The sequence below is a fragment of the Ctenocephalides felis genome, unplaced genomic scaffold (genome assembly GCF_003426905.1).
Source record: "Ctenocephalides felis isolate EL2017-DRISC unplaced genomic scaffold, ASM342690v1 CF-g0.4_SCAFFOLD_01886, whole genome shotgun sequence".
Taxonomy (NCBI): domain Eukaryota; kingdom Metazoa; phylum Arthropoda; class Insecta; order Siphonaptera; family Pulicidae; genus Ctenocephalides; species Ctenocephalides felis.
The window spans coordinates 54,061,368-54,087,201 of record NW_020538040.1 but is presented as its reverse complement, the minus strand read 5'-3'; the positions used below and the strand labels follow the sequence as shown (position 1 = coordinate 54,087,201).

At 26.9% G+C, this 25,834-nt stretch overlaps 1 protein-coding gene across 1 annotated transcript in view; it reads right to left on the bottom strand.

Annotated features, from left to right (window-relative positions):
• The window catches only part of LOC113378450 (glutamate-gated chloride channel), a 145,011-nt gene that overhangs the window by 18,743 nt on the left and 100,434 nt on the right, over positions 1 to 25,834 (bottom strand). Inside the window, exon 11 of the mRNA XM_026618984.1 lies at positions 8,167 to 8,217. Coding sequence (XP_026474769.1) covers positions 8,167 to 8,217 — 51 coding nt within the window. The remainder of the gene's footprint in view (positions 1 to 8,166; positions 8,218 to 25,834) is intronic.

Sequence of the window (25,834 nt, the reverse complement as noted above, 5' to 3'; positions counted from 1 at the left end):
ATTTTATAATTTATATACCCATTAAAACAGCGATTTGTATTAAATTACCGAATTTTTGAAAGCAACACGATCATTTGATACTGATGTATAGATAAAAAATTCAATTTAATTAAATTTTTTGCATTATATATTAAAAATACGCCTGTGTTTGTGAAAACAGGAACTGTATAAATGATTGTGTTGTGATGTCAGTAATTTGTATTTGAATGTATTGTGTTAACTTAAAACGACATGCTACATCAAATTTATTCATATTTCAATTCAGTAGATTTTGCATTTTGAAAAATAAAAAGAAAAAACTAATAGATTGATTAATAATTTATAATAAAACTTTACGAATTATATAAATAATTCCAAGCAAATTTGTACAGTATTTTGCAGTCTTTATATGTATGGCGATCAATTTTTGTGATACTCTTTTCACACTCATTTTCATACATACGATAAATGAAAATGTAGATAATGAAAAACGCGACAAAAATATCTCTATATCACTTTTCAGTTTCTCTTTGATTTTATTAAGACTTATTGATCAAGTTGATAAGTACAAGTTTTAAATTCTTATATTTGTAAACAACGTAGAACACGCAAACTTCGTCCAAATTCGATTCATAAAATTATATCACATATAAGTAACTTCCTTATTTGAATATTAAATCAAGACTTATTTCTATATAGCCATCATTATCCAATGTTGGAATTTGTATTTATATAAAATGAATGTTTTTGTTTAATTTGGATGTCGATTGTAAGCAAGTATGCAATAGTGATTAATTGTAAGTATGATAAGTTAAAAGGCTTACATCAAAATCAATGTCATCTCTATGATATAAGTAATACGTATAATTTAGATAACTAATTTATTTAGAAATGAAAAAAAATCTTTAAAGAATTTAATATTCCATCTTTTATTAATATTCAAATGCAAAATCTTGTAGTGTAACTATGTATGTGTACACCTATGCATGAGTATACACTTTATTAATAAATTTATGAACTATATATATATATATATATATATATATATATATATATATATATATCAGCTATAATACATTATAAGTAGTTAATGTACAATTTAAAGGTAATATGTAGCTAAGTTTGACAGCAAGCATTTTAATAATATTATTAACTTAATCTATAGAAACGTTCAACATTTACCGAATGTTATGTTCATCTTGCAGCTAAAATAATATATTAGACCAAAAATCTATTTTCATCATGACATAAATAACAGAACACATAAATGATCGACAATGATGGATTTACAATGTTTTCTCGATTTCGTTAACACAGCTTTGTCACATTTGAACATCAATAGATGATACCTACTATATACATTTAACACGACTATAAATCAATTTGTTAATTTTCACTGATTGTAACAACACCTAAAAGTCAACCGAACACATTTAACGCGATCTGAACTTTAGCCCTAATGTTAATATTTACAGTTGAACAACATGCACGGTTAAATATATAGAACCCAATTAAACATTTGTTAGTGAAAAACGACTAGATATATCAATCGTATCGAATTTATGCTACAGACACATGCCAGGGCAACTCCGATTAACAATACACTGAATGGGTTAGAACTTATACTTCAATGTTACCATGATTGAGGACTGTGAAGAGTGACTTACAAATATATAAGACGAATCACAAGATCTTAACATCGTGTCGCCCATTGTGGACCGAAACTCTGTCTCTGCAGTTTCCTGAGATTGAAATTTTCTTTGAAAACATATATTCATTCTAAAGTTTCACATCAACTGTTTGCCGCCACAATAAACCGTACATTGTGTTAAATATATAGATAACAGTTTGGTGGAATCCATTCGAATAAGACTTCCCCAGTTTCATTAATATCGATATTTGGTTGTGTAAAATCTAATAAAAAGTTACCTATTCTATCAAAGCGACTACCGCAATTTACCTTGATAAATATTTTTAAATATGCAATTATCGATTTATTAATTTATAGTATTTGAGTTCCGTCATCCAACATTATAAATAAATATACATTCAATTTAAAGTGTAATCTATTTTCGATGCTTTCAGTAAGCTCTCCTAAAGAACTTCTAATGCAAATTAAATTACATGAAGTGTATCTTACAAGAATTTAATTAAGAAATGTAAATTAAATTTTCATACTGTATTAAGAGAATAATTTATTAATATCTTCAAAAAGCGGACTGCTGCACATCGTTTGTATAAGAAGGATAAAAAGTAAATGCAAAGATAAATTTACTGTAAAGGTGATCGACTTAAAATCAATAGATATAATGAATTTAAAAATATACATACAGTGCACAAAAATAGGTTGAACAATAAATTAGAAATTAGATTAAAAATTCATCGACTCTATTATTATGTAAGTGTTCTTAATCAGTAAATATTGTACTAATATAAGATTTATGATAAATTCAGCAATGGAACAAGAAGTAAATACTACAATATACGCAGTAGTAGCGCCGGAATTTTGTATATTGCACAGATTTTATTATTTCTCGGATAAATATTTGCAGACGTATATTAAGCCAATTATTTTTTCAATAGCAAACATGGAGTTGGTTCATAAATGTACTTGAACAACTTGTAGCGTTTTTCAATGAACAATGAAATATTCACCAGCTTTAGTAGGCGAAGTTAATTGTGGAATGATATTTTGATTATTCTCATAGGGTTGACGTGAAAAGCAAAATAACAAATTTGAAGTAAAACTGTTAAAAGGGAAAATATATATACGTTCTGTATAATTTGTTTAAAGTATCTTTACATTATATATATATATATATATATATAATATATATATATATATATATATATATATATATATATATATATATAATAGAATGATCCGTAATATGGATATTTTAAAAATTCTTTTCTCCCAGGGGCTTAAATGCTTCCAAATTGATGAAAAAAAATTCTCTGAAAGTATTAAGTCTTAATATTAACTTTAAGGTAGTCCGCACTCCAACCAAAGTTTCTTATAGAAATAACATGGGTAAAATTTAATTTGTTTTTTTAAATTTTATAACTTAGCGACAAGTGAATCGTGATCATGAATAAACAATTTACAACAAAAATTTGATATATTTCATAAAATAAGTATTTACTTAGGAATAAGAATCAAGAAACTTTGGTTGGAGTGTGGACTATCTTAATGTTAATATTAAGAGCTAAAACTTTCAGGGATTTTTTTTATCAATTTGGAAGCATGTAAGTCCTTGGGAGAAAAGAAATTTGAAAATGTTCATAACAAGGATCCTAATATATATATATATATATATATATATATATATATATATATATACTTTAAATTCGAAATTTACGAGTCATATAATCGTAAATAATTAGCTTGATTGGAATCAACTCCTATTCATTCGCCTCCTATTCCATATTATAATAATTAATAAATTTTTGATTCAAATAAATTATTTAATATATATATATATATATATATATATATATATATATATTGTATAAGTTTGAACAAAAACAACTTTTTTCAAAAACAATTTTATAATAGTGATAACATTTCAAGTTAAAATGATTTAGATTCATTTAAAAATTTCTTTCGAATAGATGGACGTTGATTTATCGTTTTCCTTATTATTTATTTTATTTCAAATGTTTTTTGGCATTTATAATGCGAATAACAAGTAATTCATTGAAAATTTTATTAAATCATTCAAGAAAAAAGTTGTTCTGTTTATAACTACCATGTGTATTTTATACTATATAAATAAAAAATGAGTTTGTTTATATTAACGCTTAGTAGTTTACTCCATAAACTAAAAATTATTTAATTTATATTTTATATACATATGAAATATAACCAGCAATATATATATATATATATATATATATATATATATATATATAGGGGTGTAGAATAAGGGTGTAGAATATACTTAATATATCGTGTGTCGTGGCACATGTGTTGTGTAAGTATGCGTGTATGTGTGAATAAATTTAATTAATAAAAAGATTTATTGCTTCAATTTTTTCTATTGATGAAGAAGGACAGAACTAAAATTGAATCTTTTGTATGCAACAACCAAAATATCCCCATTGCTATTGTGTGTTACTATTCTTAATTGCGTACATTACTCAACTAGGAAATATATCGTAAGAATAAAGGTGTACAGATAATCTGTTGAATACATAGAACTGTTACAAAAAGCAGACGGTGTGCGCATACAATACTTGTGTAGAACTCTACCATATAAAGCAGAAGGATAATTAGTTCTAGTTTAATCAAACAAATACAATTAGCATACAAGTACCTACTAGACAGTTTCATGTTGCGTCTAATTCAAATTAGAACAATGAAATATAGCAATTGTAAATAATTAAATTTAATATTCACCAAAAAACAATTAGTGAAAAGCGCCAAGTATGGAATAGACAACAAATTAAAAATTCGAGATATTATATAGTAGTTCCACCGTATATAGCTTACTATTAATAGCGCGCAGATTTTCACTTGATACTAATTTTATGTTTTTTTTCGATGCAATTTTATTTGAAAAATGAATGATACAAATTTGTTATTTTAGGTGAATTTAGAAATCAATACTGTGATTATTATATCAAACATCATGACTTTATTTATTTTTATATTTAATATTATACATTTTATTGTATTATTATATAGAGTATCCCAGACCTTGACGTCAAACCGATCAAACCGTATTGACCTTCACTGTCCTGAAAAAAAACTAGAAAAAAAATCTCAAAAATTATGAGCTTTTAAGTGCAACTTAGAGCTTTAGTAAAATTATGACAATTTTTTGGCTAGTGTGGCAAACTTTTATTAATCTTGTTCATATAAGCTTTAGTACCGTAACCGTGAATAACATTTTTAGGGCTACAGAAAAAATACTACAATTGTACTCATTTTTCAAGAATTAAGACTTATTGCTGAATTTTTTTTTTTTTTTTAAATCGGTCAAGTTTGAACTGCTCTCCTTTTAAAAAATATACTAAAGTGTGTTGGCAAGTTTCATCATAAGTTTGCGCATTTAATCAGAATCGTAAAATTGTTTTTGGTTTATTATTAAAAATTATCGAGTAAAAAATAAAAATTACATGATTTTGCTAGTACATTTTATTCCCATTTAGTTCAAATGTTTATCACGACAAGCATTTGAACTATAATTGTGTGTAAAATGTACTAGCAAGAATCATGTAGTTTTGAAGTTTTTATTTTTTTTTTCAAAATTTTTGAAAAATAGAATTATCAAGTATTTTACTATTTCACAATCCTGGCTAAATGCTCCAACTTCTGATAAAACTTCCCAACACACTTGTTTCAAAGGTCCTTTTTTAAAGAAGGACCTCTCAAAGTTGTCTGATTATAAGCATTTTAAATTCATAGTTCAACAAAAAGTCTTGATTTTTTAAAACCTTGGAGCTATTGTGTTGTTCCAAAGTTTAAATGAAAAAAATTAATAAAATCAACAAAATTGTGGTTAACACAATAACCGAAAAATGGTCATAATTTCACTAAAGCTATAGGTTGCACTTAAAAGCTCATAACTTTCACACAACATAAGATAATTTTTCTATTTTTTTTCAGGACAGTTCGTGTCAATACTATCACCCCATTGCGGCTTGACGTCATGGTCTGGGACACCATTTATACATATGAAGTGACCACGAGTAGAAATATAATATTTTTCGTCTATATTTTTTAGAATATTCTTTTAAAATGCATTTACAAGTTATACACGTATTACGTATTTTCAACTATTTCAACCCTTTCACTACGAGCGTCGTCTATAGACGACATCCTCTAGACGGCTTCTATAAACGAGTGTCACCTAAAGAGGACATAAAATGTTCCGAAATTTGCTTCGATACTTATTTAAGTTAAATGATTGAAACCTCTTATTTGTAAGTGTAATTGATATTTTCCAGAAGTGTAATTTTTGATTTTTAGAAACATTTTTACTGATAATTATTGGAAAATATTAAACCACTTTGTGTAACAAATACTTGGGTAGCTTGCTGACTCTTGCAGCAGTAGCAACTCAATGTAAGTTGAATTAACAATGGTTTCGAAAAGCTCATATCTCATCAAATATTGTCATAATATCATTTTATTTTTGAATTTTTTTAGTAGTTTCGGACCGTGTACATTTCTATATTCAATCTGGTATGATTGATTCATAATTTAATCTTTTATGTTTTTCAATTTTTGATAGACCATGACGCTCATACAATACTAATTTGTAAGCCCTACATATTTGTTTTGTTATTACTGAAAAATGACAGTATTCCATACTTCGCTATATTCCTCTAATAAAATTAAAATTTTAATATTATCACGGTTGTTATTTTATTTATTGTAAAACTGCCGATCAGCATGTTATTATGGTTAGAGTTTTCGTAAATATATCAATTATTGAATTAATTGTCGAAAACACAACAGCATAAAATTTTAATAATATGTAATATAATTAATAGAATAAACTGAAGAAACAAAGCTATTATTTACATGTTCTAAATATGCATTAAATAAGTTAATATTTATAAAATAATTATTGAAAATAATCTTCTGTTGTATATAATATTATTCTACACATACAGCATACAGTGTGCTCAAAGCATGTGTCAGAGTTGTTAATACGGTAGCAACTATCACATATAGATAATGTTAATAATTCAAGAAAATAACTTTGTATCAGACAGAGGCCAACTCAGGATAAGTGTGTTTTACGCGTGGTTATTTTAAAAAATATAAAAAATTAAAAAAAATCAGACCAATCGGAATTAATAACATACAACGCCCAAAGAAAGAACCAAGTAGTAAGCGTTGAGGTATGTGCTCGTTTAATGAATATTAATGATAAAAATATTATCCATGATAAGTAAATTTGTTTAACACTTAAAGTATACAAGTCAAATTAAAATCTATATATCGCTAGTTTTATATAGTGTACTTGAAAATTTGTACTCACATCTAATAAAATTTACTATTCAAAAGAAACTAATAATTCTAAGAAATTTCAGAGTATATGGACCGTATTTTCACTAATTACCATCACAAGCACAATTGATATTATTAATATCGTGAAGGAGGTATTCTATTATAGAGGCATGAATCTTAGATCATTTTTAAATCATCGTAAAAAAGACAATACATTTTTATGCCATCATATTTTTATAATTTCTTAATCAACGTTACAAGAGCACAGATTTTTTTTTAAAAAAAAGATAATAATTTTAAAAATTAGCAGAGGTTGAAGACCACGATTACAATCTTTCTAGTAATCCAGTATAAAAAAAAGATTATTAATTTACAATAATGTCGCTATGGATATACTACTAGGATTGAGTTTTTGACAAAATGGTGACTGTTTGAGAATAAAGAATCAATTATTTACAACTTTGAGTTTTTCGTTTTTTTTAAAACTAGTAAAAATTAAAGTTTTGAGATTCTCCGAAAATTGCCTGAGAGATTCTTCAAAAATTCAAGTGAATCGGCCCAGTAGAACTCGAAAACTTGTGGGCATCTTATTAAGAAAAAACTGTTTGGAGAAAAACGCGTTTAAAAGTTTTGCAAAATGAAGGAAACAGAAGAGGATTATCATGGTCAAACAGCTATATCTCCAAAACTAATTAAAAATTTTAGAAATCCTCTCGTACACATACTCTTATACAGTTAAACTTTGAAAACATGAAAAAAAGAAAAGACAATTATTTTTTGAGTTTCTACACTAGAATACCCCTTTAAATTTGGCAAATTGAGGCAGTTTACTTTGAAAATTGACCTATTGAATTTTTATTTTAAATATATCACTATGATAGTTGTAAAATTTAAATCAAATTTGTTTTATTGAACTGTTATAACATAGAATTGTACGTAATAATAACTTAGTTCGCGATCAAAACAATGATTATTACTAAAAAGCTTGAATGTAAGAACTTGTAGATGTAGATGATCATCATCATCATCAAAATTCATAAATCAGGAAAGTTGGCATTCGCAGTAATAATGTTTATCCTATTTGATCACTAAACGTGCACATATCCTCAATGTTGTTATAATAAAAAGAACATACAAGAAAAGTAAGTCAGTAATGAAAATAATAAAAAAATTCGAACTAGTTAGTAGAGTGTACAGGACAGACGATTTTAGATGCTTACCAAGGGGCTGGCCAAGATAATGCCTATCCGGCTGAGAACAGCTGGCAGACGCTGCAAAATACAGTTTTTACAAAAGAAAAAAACTTAAAAACTAAAGACACAGAAATGTACATAGAACGTACAATAGTAATATGAATTATATTATTAGAAATAGTACCTACAGGAAAGAAACAACAAAAACATTCTTAGACTATTATTTTCAATGTTCTTTTTTAACTTAATAGATTGTTAGTAATTTAAATATATTATCATAAAAAATCTAAACTTAAATTTCAATTTCAAAACCTAAGTCCTAAATTTGGTAATGTAATGCTTGACTACTATGGAAAATTGATCATTATCATCATTCCTAAAAACTATTATGATTAACTATCGATGATGTGGAGCCAAGTTTAAATTTCATATTGTTGTTGAGATATTATGTGAATCAGAATTTTGCAATATGATGCATATATTTGTACAATATGAATCCTCACAAAAATAAATTAACTTTTGAAAAAATAGATTTGCATAAATATTTTGTGTTTTTGTAGTAAAAATGGTTGAATTTTTTTTTATTATAGATACAGATTTAAATGATATTAAATTGAAAAAACACGAAAGATGTGTTCTTTAACTACGACATTTTTGGCGTTTTTTAATAGTGTACTAAATATAATGATAGAGCACTATACCGATGAATAAAATGACAAAATTTTCAGCGTATTATGTAGCTTTGTTGCTTAAATATCTCACAGAAAAAAGTTGCGAAGATCATAAACCGATATTAAAAAATTGTAGAATAATAAAATAGTAATAACGAAAATTCTTAAGATCATCTATAACATATGAAAAAGAAGAGTAACACATCGGAAATGTGCTGTACTAATTAACCAAAACATAGAAAGGAAAGGCCAGGATTACATTTGAAACTTTATGCGTTTAATCAAACGTTGCAATTATGCAACAATATATGCAAAAATTATTTTGTTTCAATTCAACATGAAAATTTGTTGAAATGATTATATATAAATGAAAGCACGTTATAATTCATCTGTAATCCAGCCTGAAGTCACAACATCTAACACACATTGATGCAAAACACCAAATACTTTCTTCAGAAGATATATATATATATATATATATATATATATATATATATATATATCAGAATGAATCATCGTCTAATAATGTTGTCAAGCCAAAAATTCAATAGGACATAGAAACATAATTTTGAAAACACAACATTGAAACAAAATTTTGGAAATAAATTAAGAACCGATTCCGGCATGAATATATAAAACAACACTTCTTAACTTGAACTCAAAATTCTTATTATAATTCATTAAAATTTGTCGTCAAAACATCGAATATCTTTTGTTATGTAGTAATATAATCAACATTAAATAAATCACAAGAATTTGTTTGGAGCATATATTTTAATAACTGCAAAAGTTGTGTTTGTAACCACTAGAAGATTTTATTTTTAATTTTAAAATATTTGATATTATTTTTAAAATTCTGAAGTATTGTGAAATTAAAAAGAAAAGTTAATCTTTTAAAAGTAATTTATGAAAGATAGTATTTGTTATTATGGATATAATTATAATCGTATGTTTTAAACAATTAAATTAAAAATCCCTTAAAACTGAAAATATTAACTTAACCTTTGAGTGGTGGATACTAACGACTTGCTTTCATAATTATTACTTAATACTAACACTAAGTCTTGATGTTTCTTAAATTAAGTTTTAAGCATGATTATATTTGGAAAAAAAATATTCAAAAAATTAAGGTTTTATGAAATTATTACATTTGGTATAGAATCTGAAGTAATTAAACAACATAATTTTACAAGAACGTAACAATATTATACAAAAACTTGCTATAATTTGAATTTCACGACATGATTAGATTAGTCTAAAATTTGAGAAACGTATTTTTTGTGAAAATGTAGATGATTCACATAGTGTTCGGTCGTATTTTCGTTTCAATATATTGACCATAAAGGTGACAAACTTCAGGGCATTAAGCTTTACACGGAATGGTTGCTGGTAAGGGGGTATTTATAACCAATAAATATATCTTCTTTCATTATAACTTAGTAACAAATCAGTGATTGTAATAAAGAACTGCAACAAATACATAATAAACAAACAAATCAGTGTTTAATACAGTCCACAGCCACAAGGGTTAAATTATAACCCAACAACTTTAATTATCGAAGGAGAGTTTTAATAAATTTCATAAGTACTTAAAATAATTTCACATAGGTTTTCAAAATATGAGTTCGTTAAACGATTAATTGCAATTATCAAAGAAAAGAAGAGTTTTATTCTCATATATAATTAAATTATATATTTTGGTATAAATATTTTTCTCATAATATATTTTGCTTTGTTTTACATTTCACACAAAAACCTCATTTTATGCGAATTTACTTTTCATAACAAATTTTATGAATGTATACTCAGGCTTGATGATGTTCATTTCCCTTAATTATATATTAAAATTACAGGTATGTTATATTTTTGTGAAATCTGCGTCACAGACAGTACTGCAAGGATATAATTTATGCAAAACGAAAAATAAAATTACTCAACAGAACAGTTCGAGAACGAGCTGACTCTGGATTTGTTAATTACACAAATACTTATATACACGGTTGAGGTAATTCAGAAAACTCTGTTTGTTTTATAACAGTTTTAAGAGTTAATTTGAAAGCAATTATGAGTTTAATATTCTGCAGTAAGAAGCATATAAATTGTTTTCACATTCCAAGAGATTATAAAATAGAAAATTCACTGTAAGTGCGCACAGACCTCAAAATGACAAACGTTTGAAATAAACATTTTCATCTAAATACAGAATCATTGTAAAAATTTGAATATTATGTAATACCTTTACAAGTAATATCTGGTAGAGTAATTGGGTATGATCAAAATCGGCTTAATTTTGAAATGTGGTTACTTAGAATTAATACGGGGTTAAATGCTAATTAATCTCTTTAGTCCATATATCGAAATCTGGTTAAGGTAATTGAGGTATAGAAATCAGCACATTATAGTATATGAAGTTACTTTAACAATATTTGTCCGCATAATGTTTTAGAATTTTCCTTATATTATCATATAATTTTGGTTTGCGTTATTATTATCGACTAAATTTCAAATTTTATATATCTCATTTTGTTTCAAATTGATCAATATTAAATCAACAATAAAATTTATCAACTTTAGGGCGAGTTGTGAGTTGTAACATACAAAAATTATAAACAATTTCAAGTAAAGAAGATTGAATGGAATGCATATAGTTTGTAAGATATGGGCAAACGTAAATTATGTTACAGGAGACACTATATCTTTCATTTATATTATGATATTCATTGTAGTTGATTTACGATAAAAATTTATTACAGAAGACATTATATTTTATCTATATTAATTATAGTTTGCGTTGCTTGAGAAAAATTACTTATTGTTGGAAACAATCAATTTCTTTAAAAATGAGTAAAAAATAAATTATCGGATTAATTATTAATACTACTTTCTCCGGTAGATGTTATAACTAAACCCAAACTCGGGGTAATTTGAAACACCGCACTTTTTCTGGAAATTAGTTAATTATTTGTGGAATTATTTTTACTCAATTGGGTAGAGGAATAGTTAAAGCAACTATACATTTCTATTTTGTAGAAATATAATAAGTAGATATTAAGATATACTAATTAAATTAAAAACTGTTACAACAAGCTCCTAGCTCCCCTATCACTTTATAGCAAAACATAGCTTTTTTGTAAAGTATTTGAAGTACTTATAATTAGATCACTTTCACTTTAATATTACATTATCTTGCATTTTAGTTTAACTTTTAATCCTGACTCAGAATTAATGCAACTGTAATTGGTTTGTATTAATTTATTTAACGTCGTTGTATTAAAACCTTTTCGAGTATGTTTAAAATATTCCTAAAATTGCTTTGAAGGTTTTATGTCAGAACTATTACTGTATAATTGAAGGTATAATGAGTACTGCTTACTACTAAAAAATTTTATTAGTGGGCAATTAATAGATTTACTGAACGCTATTAATAGACAACCAACGGTTGGATTTTTAATTGAGATATTGCAGCAATTCTACAAAGGACTATTTTTGCTTGGAAACTTAATGCTCTCTATATTTCTAGTGAAAATCGATGTCACTATTGCTTCATATCAGGCTGACCGAGTTCGTGGTTTCAAACCTGTAACTTTTGATTGAAATCCCATAGCTATAACCCCTAGCCTAATCCATGAAAAGACCACGTCAGATATGAAAAACCTTTCCGGAAAATTGTTATTTTCAGGATACAAAATTAGTTACTATATTTTTTTCAAAACAATTTGTCACTAACTCGTATATATTCTGAGAAAATATTAAATATAAAAAAAGCTTCAAGGCTATGACTATTTATTTCACAAATCAAATTCCGTAGAAAACTGTTGGACAGACCAAAAAACTGACAACAATAAGTCAGACTTCGCAGTGTCAGAACATTGAGCTCTATAAATGCTCTGCGATATGAAATTGAAATGATATGTATATGTATTTAAATATAAAGCAAAAACCTTTTAACTAAAAATGTGTTAACTCATTCTCCATAAAAATATATTCCAGAATCGCATGTCTGGCGATTCAGAAAAATCGTGATACATGTTTTATAGCACAACCTACCGAACAATCCTTTATTAATGAACATTTCAAAACTAACGTTTATTTTGCATAATATTCAGGCTAATAAAGATGATAAAAATTAACTATATAAATTAATTGAGATTTTTTTTTAATTGGCTATCTGAATTTTTTTTGAAAATTGTTTGTTAGTTTTATTTATTTAAATGTAATAGTCAAAAGTAAAAAGTAAAATTGTATTTAAAAAAATAAAATAGAAGAGCGAGAGGCTTATTGTAACAAGAGTAAATTGTAACAGGCATAATATTGTCATATTATGCATCCCAACGCAGTAAATAGAACTGTGCAAGTGCGTCATTTTGGCAGATTATATAAAATTGAGCTATCAAAAAATATTATTTTCATAAAATAACATAAAATATCTTATCAGCAAATATGATTTTGCAATAGTTCCTTAATAAACAAAATCACAATAGACCCGTAAAATAGGCCTACTGGGGAAACCACGTAAAAAACGAGCTAAGCACAGGTTTAAACGTACTTTTCAAAGTGATATCTTTATAACGGTTGGCTCTGAGCAAAAAAAGTAGTGATGCATTTTTTGCAGATAATTTTATGTTCAACAATATTGTCTCAGATAATTTTGCAATTTAGTTAAATATTGCAAAAGGGTCATTTTTTGACCTTTGACCTTACGCCATTTTTTTGGCTCGCATTGGAACTATGAGGACTTTTGAGTTTTTTTTTATAATTGTATTTTAAACAATTTTGCCAAGTTACAGCCCATTATGAATTATAGTAACCTTCACCTTGATTTTAGGTTTAAATTTTCCGGACTATTATGATAAGAATTTCTGTTATAAGAGACACTATATATTGTATTTTGATCAAATATATTTTACGTTGATTTATGAGAAAAATACTTACTCTAGAAACATTTTCAAAACAAGCAAAATATAAATTATCAGAGGCTTTATTGTCGATCATTGTCGTTACTACTTAACCCGGTAGATGTTACAACTAGCCCCAAACACGAATTAAGTTATACCAACGCAATTGTTTTGTCCCTTTTTTTTGGAGGTGAATGGTTACAGGATCTAACCATTTTTATTTCGTATACTAGAGCTCCCATATAAAACTATTTTTTTTCAATAAACTTATGTGATTAATTAAGATTAATTCGAAAAAAATTCCCATCTTTGAGATCATATTTGAAAGAAATTTTGATTTTATCAACTTTAGAGATCAATCAAACAAATGAAGTCTATACAAAATGAACTTTTAAATGTGTAAATATCTGACTTTATTTTTGAAAGCGTTTTCCGATCGTGTTGGCAGAGAAACATTGCGGGATTGAATCGGTTGTTCGAGTAAATTTGAAAAGCTGCTGGCTAATCAATCTTCGTGTGCCAAACGTTAGCGCCGGAGACTAATTGTTCCAGATTTCAATCGATCATTGACGACGCGATGCGGGAGAGGATAAAGTGTTTGAAAACTAACGAGCGGTTTATTCATGATTCGGAGCTAATTACTTTTTTATTGCTCAAATGCTCTCTTACTGAGAAATCAGTCAATCAATAACGTAATACGTCATTATAAAAAACATCCAATAATACTATGTAAAATTATATAAATTATATTTATATTTATAAGTGATTACCGCCACGTTTATAATTCAATTTCATGATTAGATTATATTATATATATATATATATATATATATATATATATATATATTAGGGTGGTCCTTAAAATGGTCATTTTCGAATTTTCTTGCTCCCAGGGGCTCAAATGGTTCCAAATAGATAAAAAACAATTCTCTGAAAGTTTTAGCTCTTAATATTAACGTTTAGATAGAGCGCAATTCAATCAAAGTTTTGTATGGAAATAACATGAAAAAATTTTCAAAAATTTTAAAAATGTTTTTAGATGTAATTTAGCGAACAAATGAATAAATAAAACTCATTCATTTGTCACTAAGTTATACCTAAAACATTTTTTTTTAATTTTCAAAATTTTTTCCATGCTCTTCCCATACAAACTTTGATTGAATTGCGCTCTATCTAAACGTTAATATTAAGAGCTAAAACTTTCAGAGAATCGTTTTTTATCTATTTGGAACCATTTGAGCCCCTGGGAGCAAGAAAATTCGAAAATGACCATTTTAAGGACCACCCTAATATATATATATATAATTATATATATAGGGTAGAGCGGGGCTTATAGATCCGCGAGTAAACAGGTACACCACCGATATCTCGAAAACAAATAAAGTTAAGAATTTTCTAACAACAATATTTGATAGTAGCGAGGAAAAAGATGTATAACCAGCCATCACCGTGATTCTTACGACGTTTCTATCGGCAGAAAAAAGCATTGTTGAAAAATCGATAACAATAGTATTTTCTTTCGTTGTTAGTATTTCTCGGTGTGAGCGCTGTTGTTTAGTTTGCAAATATAATTTTTAAGTACAAGTTATTTAATTGTCTCATAAGTTGCATTGTTAATTTTAAGGTAAATTCAACAGTTTCTCTTATATAACATCTAAGTAATAAAGACCAACTAAACATTTACGCTGGCGAAGTTGCAAAAATACAAAATAGTGATTAAAAAACTGAATTAAGTTAGAAAAGCAATTTTACAAGAGACAAATTAAATTAATAACTATTTTTCTCAACAAATCGGCTGATGAATATTTCTGACGAAATTCCAGATCAAGGTTACTTACAGTGTTATCTCTATAAAAACTGAACCCATAAAATTTTGCATTAGTCGTTTAATGTAGCTATTATTTTGTGTAATCTATTTATAATTAAAATAAAACATTGGACCTGTTCACCTTCTGATTGTCCTAATCTACTCCGCATATCGGATAAAAAGGACCAGATATAGCTGGGATTTCTACTGACCATAGTCAGAAAGCTGTTTGTTTGATATGTGTTGTATGTTTTGATATAATTGGTTTCATAATATAATTGCTCAAAATCAAATTGGACCTTTGTGCCCCGCCTTACCTTATATATATATGTATATATATATATATGTATGTATAGGTATATATATATATATAATTATAATAAGTTGTTGTAGAACTATGAAATTTTCCACGTGACAACACAATTGCAAGTAAAATTACACATGTGCATATCATATTATTCGAAACAACATTTCGAATTCCAAATGTTATCTATGCAAAAAAAACATATAAACCTGTGTATGAATAATTAAACAAGTAAAATAGTTTTAGTCATTTTCCGTAATATTGATGAAAACATTTCATAATTATCGAATAAAATGCAAACACATTTTTTATAATTTCAGGAAAGTGCATGCTATTTTGAAATTTTAGTAATTGAGATAAACGGATAATATTTACAATATAGAAAAAACACTAATAAAAAACAATTATGAACGAACATCTACGCGGAAGATGTTAAATTGCTTGTGGCGATGAAGATTAGAATTAATTTTGTATCAGTATTTGTGATATAAAACTCGGAATATGAACAGATTATATAAATATATATATATATATATATATATATATATGATATTTGTTATCCCAGGGAATAAGTGATTAAGTCAATTTTCAAAATTTCACAAGGCTTGGTTTCAAAGTTCGCTCATGTAAAATTGCGTTTGGGAACGTGCAAATTTTATATCAAGTAATTCATTATTTTTTATTTTTCACAGATAATTTTCAAATAAAACTATTTAGAGAAATAGTTAACAAAGCAATAGTTACATCTTTGACGAATTCGACTTAATCCATTCCTTCACCGGTAACAGATATCTGTATATAAGCCTCAAAAAGCTGTTTCGATAGAAACAGTACTCCTTATATATATAAATCCTCTAAAATAATGAAATATATTTTGAGAAAATAAATTTGAGTTGTACAAAAAAATGGTTTGTCACGTGAGTCGACCAAGAGTTTTAGCACATAAATTGCAACTTATTTTGTTTGTATGATTTGTTATTTTTTATGACGATTTTTTCATTTGAGCCTCTCCTGCCGGTCATCTTGGCTACGTACATGATAATTATTTATGTATACATACATTATATGTATATACACATTTTTTTACATAAAATCACATATTCACTAGTTTAGTAAAAACGACATTCTTATTAGTAATGACGGTAAATCCAAGGAAATAAACAAAAAAAAATCTCAATAATTTGGTACATATAAAAGACGTACATGAAAATATTAATATGAATGAAAATGATAAAAAAATTAATATCATTTAAGTGATTCATTTGTTTACCTGAGTCACTGGGTTTTCTCCTGGTCTGTAGACCACATTATGTAATGGCCTTTTTCTTCCGACATAGTTGACGCAGACGAACTCCAGCAGAGAAGCGTAAATGAAACACATGCAAACCCCATCCCAGACGTTCATTGCGGTTAGGTTGCTCACCACTGGCAGTGTGCTTCGGAAGCCGTTCGAAGTTGTGAAGAAATTCAACATTGTTGTTACGCCTGATTTGATATTTTGGAATATATAAATATGTTCATTAGTTTATTGTAGATATATTTCGATAAATATAAGCCATGAATTAATTTAATTAGCTTATGAAGAAAATTGAATTGAAAACAAAATCGTAAATGTAATAAAAATTGTCCTTCAAGTATCATTATCAATTTAAACTACGAGTAAGTATTTGGTATGTATCACGATAAAAAAAAATATATTGTAGAACTAAATCGCTCAGATTTTTGCACAATTTATTTACCCTACAACAAAAAATTCATGAAAGAGATAAATGGTAACTTAAAACTTGTCTAAACCTTTAAAAAAAAATTAAAATAATTTTTATGCAAGGCTGCAAAGCAAACTTGGTTTAGCAAATTTCTTCTGCAAAAAAAATGAATAAAAAATTGACTATACATTAATATAAACATGAATCTTGCTATAACAGTAAACATACAACGTACTACTTAACGTCATAGTACCAAGACGACTATTGCAAGCATGTGCTTAAAACCTACTTTCTAGAATCTCAACTACTACAGTGACTATACTATCTACGTGGACTCGCTAGTATTGTGCTATTTTATTATTATCTATACTCATATTAAAATAAGAACAACATTATATACATATATAATATTATGCTCAAATAACAAAACCTACATCAATAACAATATTTCACCATATACTCAAAAACATAAATGACGACTCGAAACATATAAAAAGTTCAATACTTAGTACGATACATGACTTTGCTATTAATTTTTGAAACGAATTGCAAAAAAGAAATATTTCACAAAAGAGCGAACATAAAACAAAAATCATCAAACAAACCAAATAAAATTTTAATGTGAAAACTCCGTGACAACACACACAAATGTAAGGAACAAAGAAATTTCACAATAATATTAACTCCAATGAGTCACAAAATCGGTCATATAAATAACTGCAACTTCATCAATTTAAGAGCATATAAATTTAAATCATCCAAATCGCTAATATATCCACATAATCGCTATATTTATCAAACGTAGATAAATTGACTGAAATCTACTTGAACAACTTTCAAGAACTTTGATATATTTATTCTCGAAATAGCATCAAAGGTATTTGAAGAGCAATGTAGAAGAAATAAATAAAATTATGAAACCAATAAAATATTCACATTTTTCAATTTTGATTTTAAAATAAACTAATAATTTTCAAAAAATACCATAAAACAATGATCAAAATTTTCATCAATATTATTTGTAACCAATTTATTTTAAATTGATTTTGACGCAATTAACACTTACAATTGGGCAATTTTCATAAATTTTTTAATATTGTTGTATTATTATTTTATTACATTTTTTATTATTGTTGTAAAAAACATAAAAATAAATCAAAATGAATGTCCAATTTTAGATCACATATATTTTTTTTTATTAATATACATAATCAATTTGATATATCATTTTATTGAAAGAACATGAAACAGGTCCAGAAAAAAAAGTTAACTATATTGAGTGTGAGGTATATTTTATCCAATTTAGTTTTTACCGTTGACCACGAATCGAAAGCCAGAATTGAGGGTCGAATGGCAAAAAATTAAAAAAAAACGATAAAATTAATTTTTGTCGTTTTCTAGCACTTTTTACCTTAATATCTTAGTATTCATTTAAGTGATCTATTAAGCATTTTTGTAGAATACAATATGAAATATTCATACCAAAAATGATTGCAGATTATCCAGAGAAATGGGGAATAAATATGTTTGCAAATTTATGATATATTCTACAAAAAAACACAATGAATCATTCAAGTCAATAATTAATAGTAAATTCAAGATAAAAAGGCCACACAACGAAAGAAGTTATAAGATTTTAAGTGTCATGCAGAAAAATGACTAGATCGGAGATTTTGTCGTTTTTTCAATTTTTTGCCATAGCATCCCTAATTTTGACGATTCGTTGTTCGGTAAAAACCATATTAGAAATTTGCCGCACACCCTATATAGACAACTTTTTTATTGTAGATCTATGAAATTACAGCAAAAAAAATTATTTACAAACACTTTTATTCTTATAGTTTTTTTTTAAACGGAGTCAAAAACATTATGTATCGCCGTTTAAAACTTTTTCCATAATAATAAACATAGTATAGCAATTATAAGCAAACTATTTCTTCAAACGGCAAATTTACCAATATTAATTAACATGTATATCAGTAGAATGATTTTTTTGATAAAAATATACTATTGATAAACATATCTTATAAATGAGTTGATCTATGTTGGTATCATCATGAACATTCTAAATTTTACACACAATATCAGAAAACACCTATGTCAATGTAAGAATTTTGAATTTGAACGCGTTCGTGCTGAAGATAAAGATTAAGTTGCAGTTATATACAGACTCGTTTTAAAATTAAGTACAAAAATGAAATTAACAAAAATTAATTTAAAAACCATACCTATCATAACGCGTGCAGGCACAGCATTCCATTCCAACCAGAATGTTATGAACGAAGAAGTAACCAGAATGATTCCTGGTATAAAAACCGTCGTAAAATAAAATGATCGGTCCCTCGTGAAACGCAAGTCGACCTTGAGGCAACTGTAGTTGCCTATTGTTTTTTATTGAAATGAAAAAGAAAGAAAAACAAAATAAAAACCCAAAATCATAACTCAGAAAAGTCGCTGCGTACAAGGCTATATAATATAAAATATAGCCCCGCTCGTATACATTTTGCGATTTACGCAATTCATTAATTATGTATTAAAATAAGTGTGGGTACGTGTAGGTCACTTAACCTAATAGAACATCACACAGAAATATGACTGCTTCTTCAACCATATAAATCTAGTAAGTTATAATAATCTATATTTATAATATTTATTGCAGTACTTTTCCGATGACGTATCTATTGGGTTAAATGTTAATCAGTTACATACTGCAGGCAACATACTCCTCAGGCACTACTTATTATATTATATGGGTGTCAAAATTTAAGGCATATTATCCGATATAAATGTCGATGATTATGTCATTTTTGTCAAATATCGCAATTTTATTTCCATTGCAGCAATTTGTCAACTGCCGATGACATATTTAAAATTGGATCTATTCATGAACAACTGCAACTCTATGCTGTTAATGTAAAATGATTTATCGCGCGCTTTACAATACTAAAATGTGGTGACGCAGTAACATTTATAATTACAAAAATAACATCATCAAAATGTTTTATTATCTTCCGCATTTTTGACATATTGCATATTTACAATGCACGCTGTATATAATTATTCTCTGGAGTAAAAAACCCAAATCTGTTTATTGTTTCAACGCCGTAAAATATTGAAAACTAGTGCAAAATTTAAATATTCGAAAGAAAACATTTTTGCATTTTTCATTTGAAATTTTTGCTCTTATCATAAATATGCCTTATACAAATAATTCACGATTACCTAAAGTTGTATCACGATCTTGAAAAATTGATTTCAGATTTCATGTTTATTCAAGTACAAAATATTCGAATATTTTAAATAATAATAATAATAATTGGCAAAAAACAAACGAAATGATTTATGCCACTCATAGACCCCAGTTATAAGAAAATTGTAAAAAAAATATAAAAATTGTCATAATCCTACTCGACTAGCAATTCAGTTTTATCTTCTTTATGCGAATTAATCGCCATTAAAAATTTATGAGCGGCGTATTAATTTCAAATTTAAATTTTAAATGTTATTAACGTAAACGCATCATTCAAATTCAATGCTTCTTTCAAAAGATTCAAAGAAAAAAATATATATCTCCAAAGAATAATTACGATATAGCAACAACAGCGAATTAATTGTATCTCAATAAATTTAATTATATTTACTTTTTTTTCAATGCAATATAAAAATAATATGATATGCGGAAGATCATAAAGCAAGACACTATCGAGCATTAGCAAGCAAAAATATGTACTCATACCACATTCCTAAAGAAAAATATATATTATCAATAGGAAGATCATATGTAAGTCTCCAAAAAGAACACTCTACAAGGCTTTAAGGAGCTGAGGGTGTATTAACTTTACAGATGCATTATACAGTAGATTACAAAAATCCAGCAAACGCCACAATGTCTTTAGACCATATACTGTTATATATACCAATACAGCATTTCACAAGAGTGGAAAATTCTCTTTAATTTCACAAATTATATTACTTTTAAATCTCTGCGCAATCCCTTTGAAGTGACTTTATATTATCTCAATGATATCGTATATCAAACGATTTCTGTTTCTCAGACTTCTGCGAGATTAAAAAATGATTAGGCACAAAAAGCGAGATATCGATTTTACAAAAGAAAAAAATTAAAAGCTTAATGACTAATTATAGAATAATGTCTTTAGTGATAATAATTAAATAATATAGGGTCACATAATACAGGGTCACACGGTGCGTAAATTATTGGCACGGTTTGAAATAAAATTTATAAAATAAAATCAGGAACAGTTAGTAGTCATTTAGGACCTTCGAATCATGAGTTAAACAAAGCACAGACTGTGTACAATAATCACTTAATCCTACCGTTTTTAGTGCCGTTAGCTTGATTTATGTTATCTACTGTATATAAATATATATAAAATCTACAAAAACGTTCGCGAGCTATAAAAAAATCAATAATTGTAAATGTAATTCTCTCTGCTGCACCTATCATCGACCGCGCCGGCACCGCATTCCATTCCAGCCAGAATGTGATGAATGAACTGGTTACCAGGATTATTCCTGGTATGAAGACTGTCGTGAAATAGAAGGCCCGGTCTCGAGTGAAGATCAGGTCGACTTTCAGGCAGCTGTAGTTACCTGAACGATGCCAGGTACACCAAAGGGGTAATGGATTTGATTTATAAATGACATACTATTTATATTAATTATGAAAAATTATTTGTTCATGCTAAATGTATACTTATAAGACTATTGTCGACACATTAATAAATAAATTTATCACGGATATATGAGAATTAACTAATCTCGAAAATGTTATGGCTATGTTATTAGTAAAATCTTTGTGGATATTTGGTATACTGATCTTTTCTTTTGCTAAACGATATAGCTTTCATTGCTCAAGACATAATTATGCAAATATTAAAAATAAATTATGACTAATTTCAATAATAATGAATTTTATTTTTTATATATTATTTTATATGATAAATATGAAATTCATCGCAATGTATGAAAATTCACTGAAATTTAGAAAAATAAGGCCAAACATTTGTTACGGTCAAGGTAATTGTTAAGAGAACAAGTACTATTTAATAAAGTATAACTTTGATTTGCCTAGTTTGATAAAATAAAATAGTCTATTTTATTAATTTCAGCATCTTTTTCTTCTACTAACTCCATATGTTAGAATAGAGCAATGCAACTAAAAGTGTATAGAAGAATCATTTGTGTACTTTGATTATTATAATAATGCTAATAGGGTAGTTAAAGGATCACGTATAAAAAGCTTCATCATTATCTTAAAAACTAGAACTATCTCAGTGTAACGGTGTAATATTGATGATTACACAGGTCCACAAAAAAGGTATCTATATCGGGTGTACGAATGTTTTCGAATGTAGTTTTGACCGTTGAAAACGAATCTAAAGTTAAAATTGAGGGCTAAACACGAAGAAAAATAAGGACTCGACAAAGTCTCAAATTAAAATCTTGAAATATCTGTCGTTTTCTGACCTAATTAACGTGAAGTGACTAATAAGTTTCATTTAAATGATCTATTATTGTGTTTTTTATATATTTTCAATAGTAATTTTGCATAACTACTTCCCATTGCTTCTGGCTGATTTGCAAACATATTTGCAATAAAATATCTGAGAACATGTTTGCAAATTTCGGCTGTATAACTCAAAAAAAATCAATAGATCATTTAAATAACACTGAATAGTCAATCAATTAGAGATTTTAATTATCATGCATAACAATTACTAGATTGGAGATTTTGTCGTTTTTTTAAATTTTTCTTGACTTTTTGTTTGACCCCCAATTTTTCAGCGGTAAAAATTACATTGGAAAATATATGTCACATACCTAAAAACATTTTTTGTGAACCTGTGTTACGTTTAATTCATATTACTTATAAATTTCAGGGATATATTTAGAACAATATAGTTGTAACAAAGTACAGTTATATCTTTTTTTTTTAATTTTACCGTAACAATCTTGGTTTTTAGATCATTATACTAATTATAGAATATATTTTAATTTATTAAAATTATTTATGTATGTATATATATATATATATATATATATATATATATATATATAATATAAATTAGAGATGGGTAACTCCGGAGTTATCACTCCGATACAACTCCTCCCTCGGAGTGAATCCGAGTGGAGTTGTCTCACAGGATTTGTCATATCCGACTTCCCTAAACTGATACTAAATCTAATAACATGTGAAGATATTTGCTTGAGATTTTTTTTACTAATACAAAGATTTGGATCGAAAAAAGTGGTCTTTTTCTCGTCTCACAGCCAGTTTTAGGACTTTTCAAGTATATGTCTCAAAATAATGCTATTTTGTATTCTAGATTTTGTATACGATAATGTTTGTTCGTAAATAAGCTCTTTCAATAGTATACAACCAGCTAAAAAATATTTAGTATTATATTATAACTTTTACACAATTATAATTTTATAATTGTGTTAAAGTAATAGTATGCTAATCAAACTACCAGATGTATAATTAATTCTCGAAAAGAAAATAATGAAGAAAGATTACTATTTTGTGAAAAATATTATACACAAAGATTTGGTTTTATTTCATATATAAGGTTCACTGCATTATTTTCATATAAAAATAAACATATTCAAAGAATTCTATATTTTCTCTTCAAAAATAATTACAAAATTGATTTTGATTCCCAAGTTTTTTGTTAATTTGAGATTTGTATGCATATTGAAATGCATAAAATAGTAATTATTATAATAAAATGAACAAAAATGTTTGAACTATTTGTAAACTATTTCTAAAGTCTTAATAAATCCTTAGATATGTTAACAATCAACTTAACGTGGAGTTGTTAAGTGGATATAACTCCTCTCTGAAGCGGAATCAAATCCTAACCGATCCGTCTTCGGATATGATAAGCCCATCTCTAATATATATATATATATATATATATATATATATATATATATATATATATTATTATTTACTGCCAGGTTTAGCAAGACTTATTTACCATGATATGTAATATTATTTGTCTATGTATTAACCTGCATATTAATTTCAAGCTAAAAACTGATATTTGTATTGAATATTTTAAAGGCTATGAAAATATAACGTAAAAATGCAAATTTCGTAATTATTAAATTCATATAGCAAACATGGTATTTCCGCGCAATATTTTCCAGATCACTCGTGGAGCGTCAGTTCTATGCAGAGCATCGTCATTCTATTCCGTGATATATATTCATTTTTTTTTTTGAATTTTTGTTGTGGTATTTAAGCACCGCATCGCTTTTCCAATCCTGTGCTCTCTCATACGTTGCAAAAGCATTCTGTGCAATGTACGTTGTATTTTCATTTAAAAATATTCACGAAGAGATATATTTGCAATTCCATGTAACATGTCGTGGCTCAGAGTGCATTTTCTATTATTAATATATTTTGAAATATTGCATTATAATGCATTTCACTAGCTAAAATTTGCTTTATGACAAAAGAAGAATTATCTTAAAACATATCATAAAAATTAAATATACATTTTTTTGAAACTTAGATACACGCAAACAGACAAGGCGCTTCTTTACTACCATCCAAGTTAGTTAGTTGTCCTTGCCGGAATTAAATTTACTACATACTATTAGTTTGCAGGTTTCAATTTAATAAGTATAATTATATATTGAGAGTAGGGCAGATTGGACCTTAAGGTTCGCAGATAGAAAGGACCACCACCATTAAATAAAAAACAAGTAACGTTATGAATTTTTTAACAATAATATTTTAGCCAGCCGTTACCTTGCTTCTTACGAAGTCGCTATCAGACTGCAATGTTTGAATATATAATAATGTCATAACAAAAGTATTTTCTTTTCTTCGTAGTTTGTTTGGTTGTGAGCACTATTGTTTAGTTTACAAAACCTTTATATACTTTTTAAGTATACTCATAAATTGTATTTTATTCTTAAGTTAGATTCAGTATTTTTTTTTATATACTCACTCTAAAAAGCTCACATGTGGGTAAGGTAAAAAGAACCAATTGAACCTTTACACTGGCAATGATGTAATTTATAAAAATAATAGATAAATCTAAAAGTAAGTTAAGAAAAGCTTTTTACAAGATATAAATTAATTAATTGTTAATCCAACTCTGCTGATGAATTTTTCTGACAAAATATCAGATCTATATAGAGTGTTTTCTTTGTGTAAAAAATATGTCCATAACATTTATACTTTGCATTCGTTAAATAATGTAGCTATTATTTTGCAATATTTTTTCAAATTTAAAATTAAGACATTGGATCTATTTGTCCCCGGCTGTCTTTTT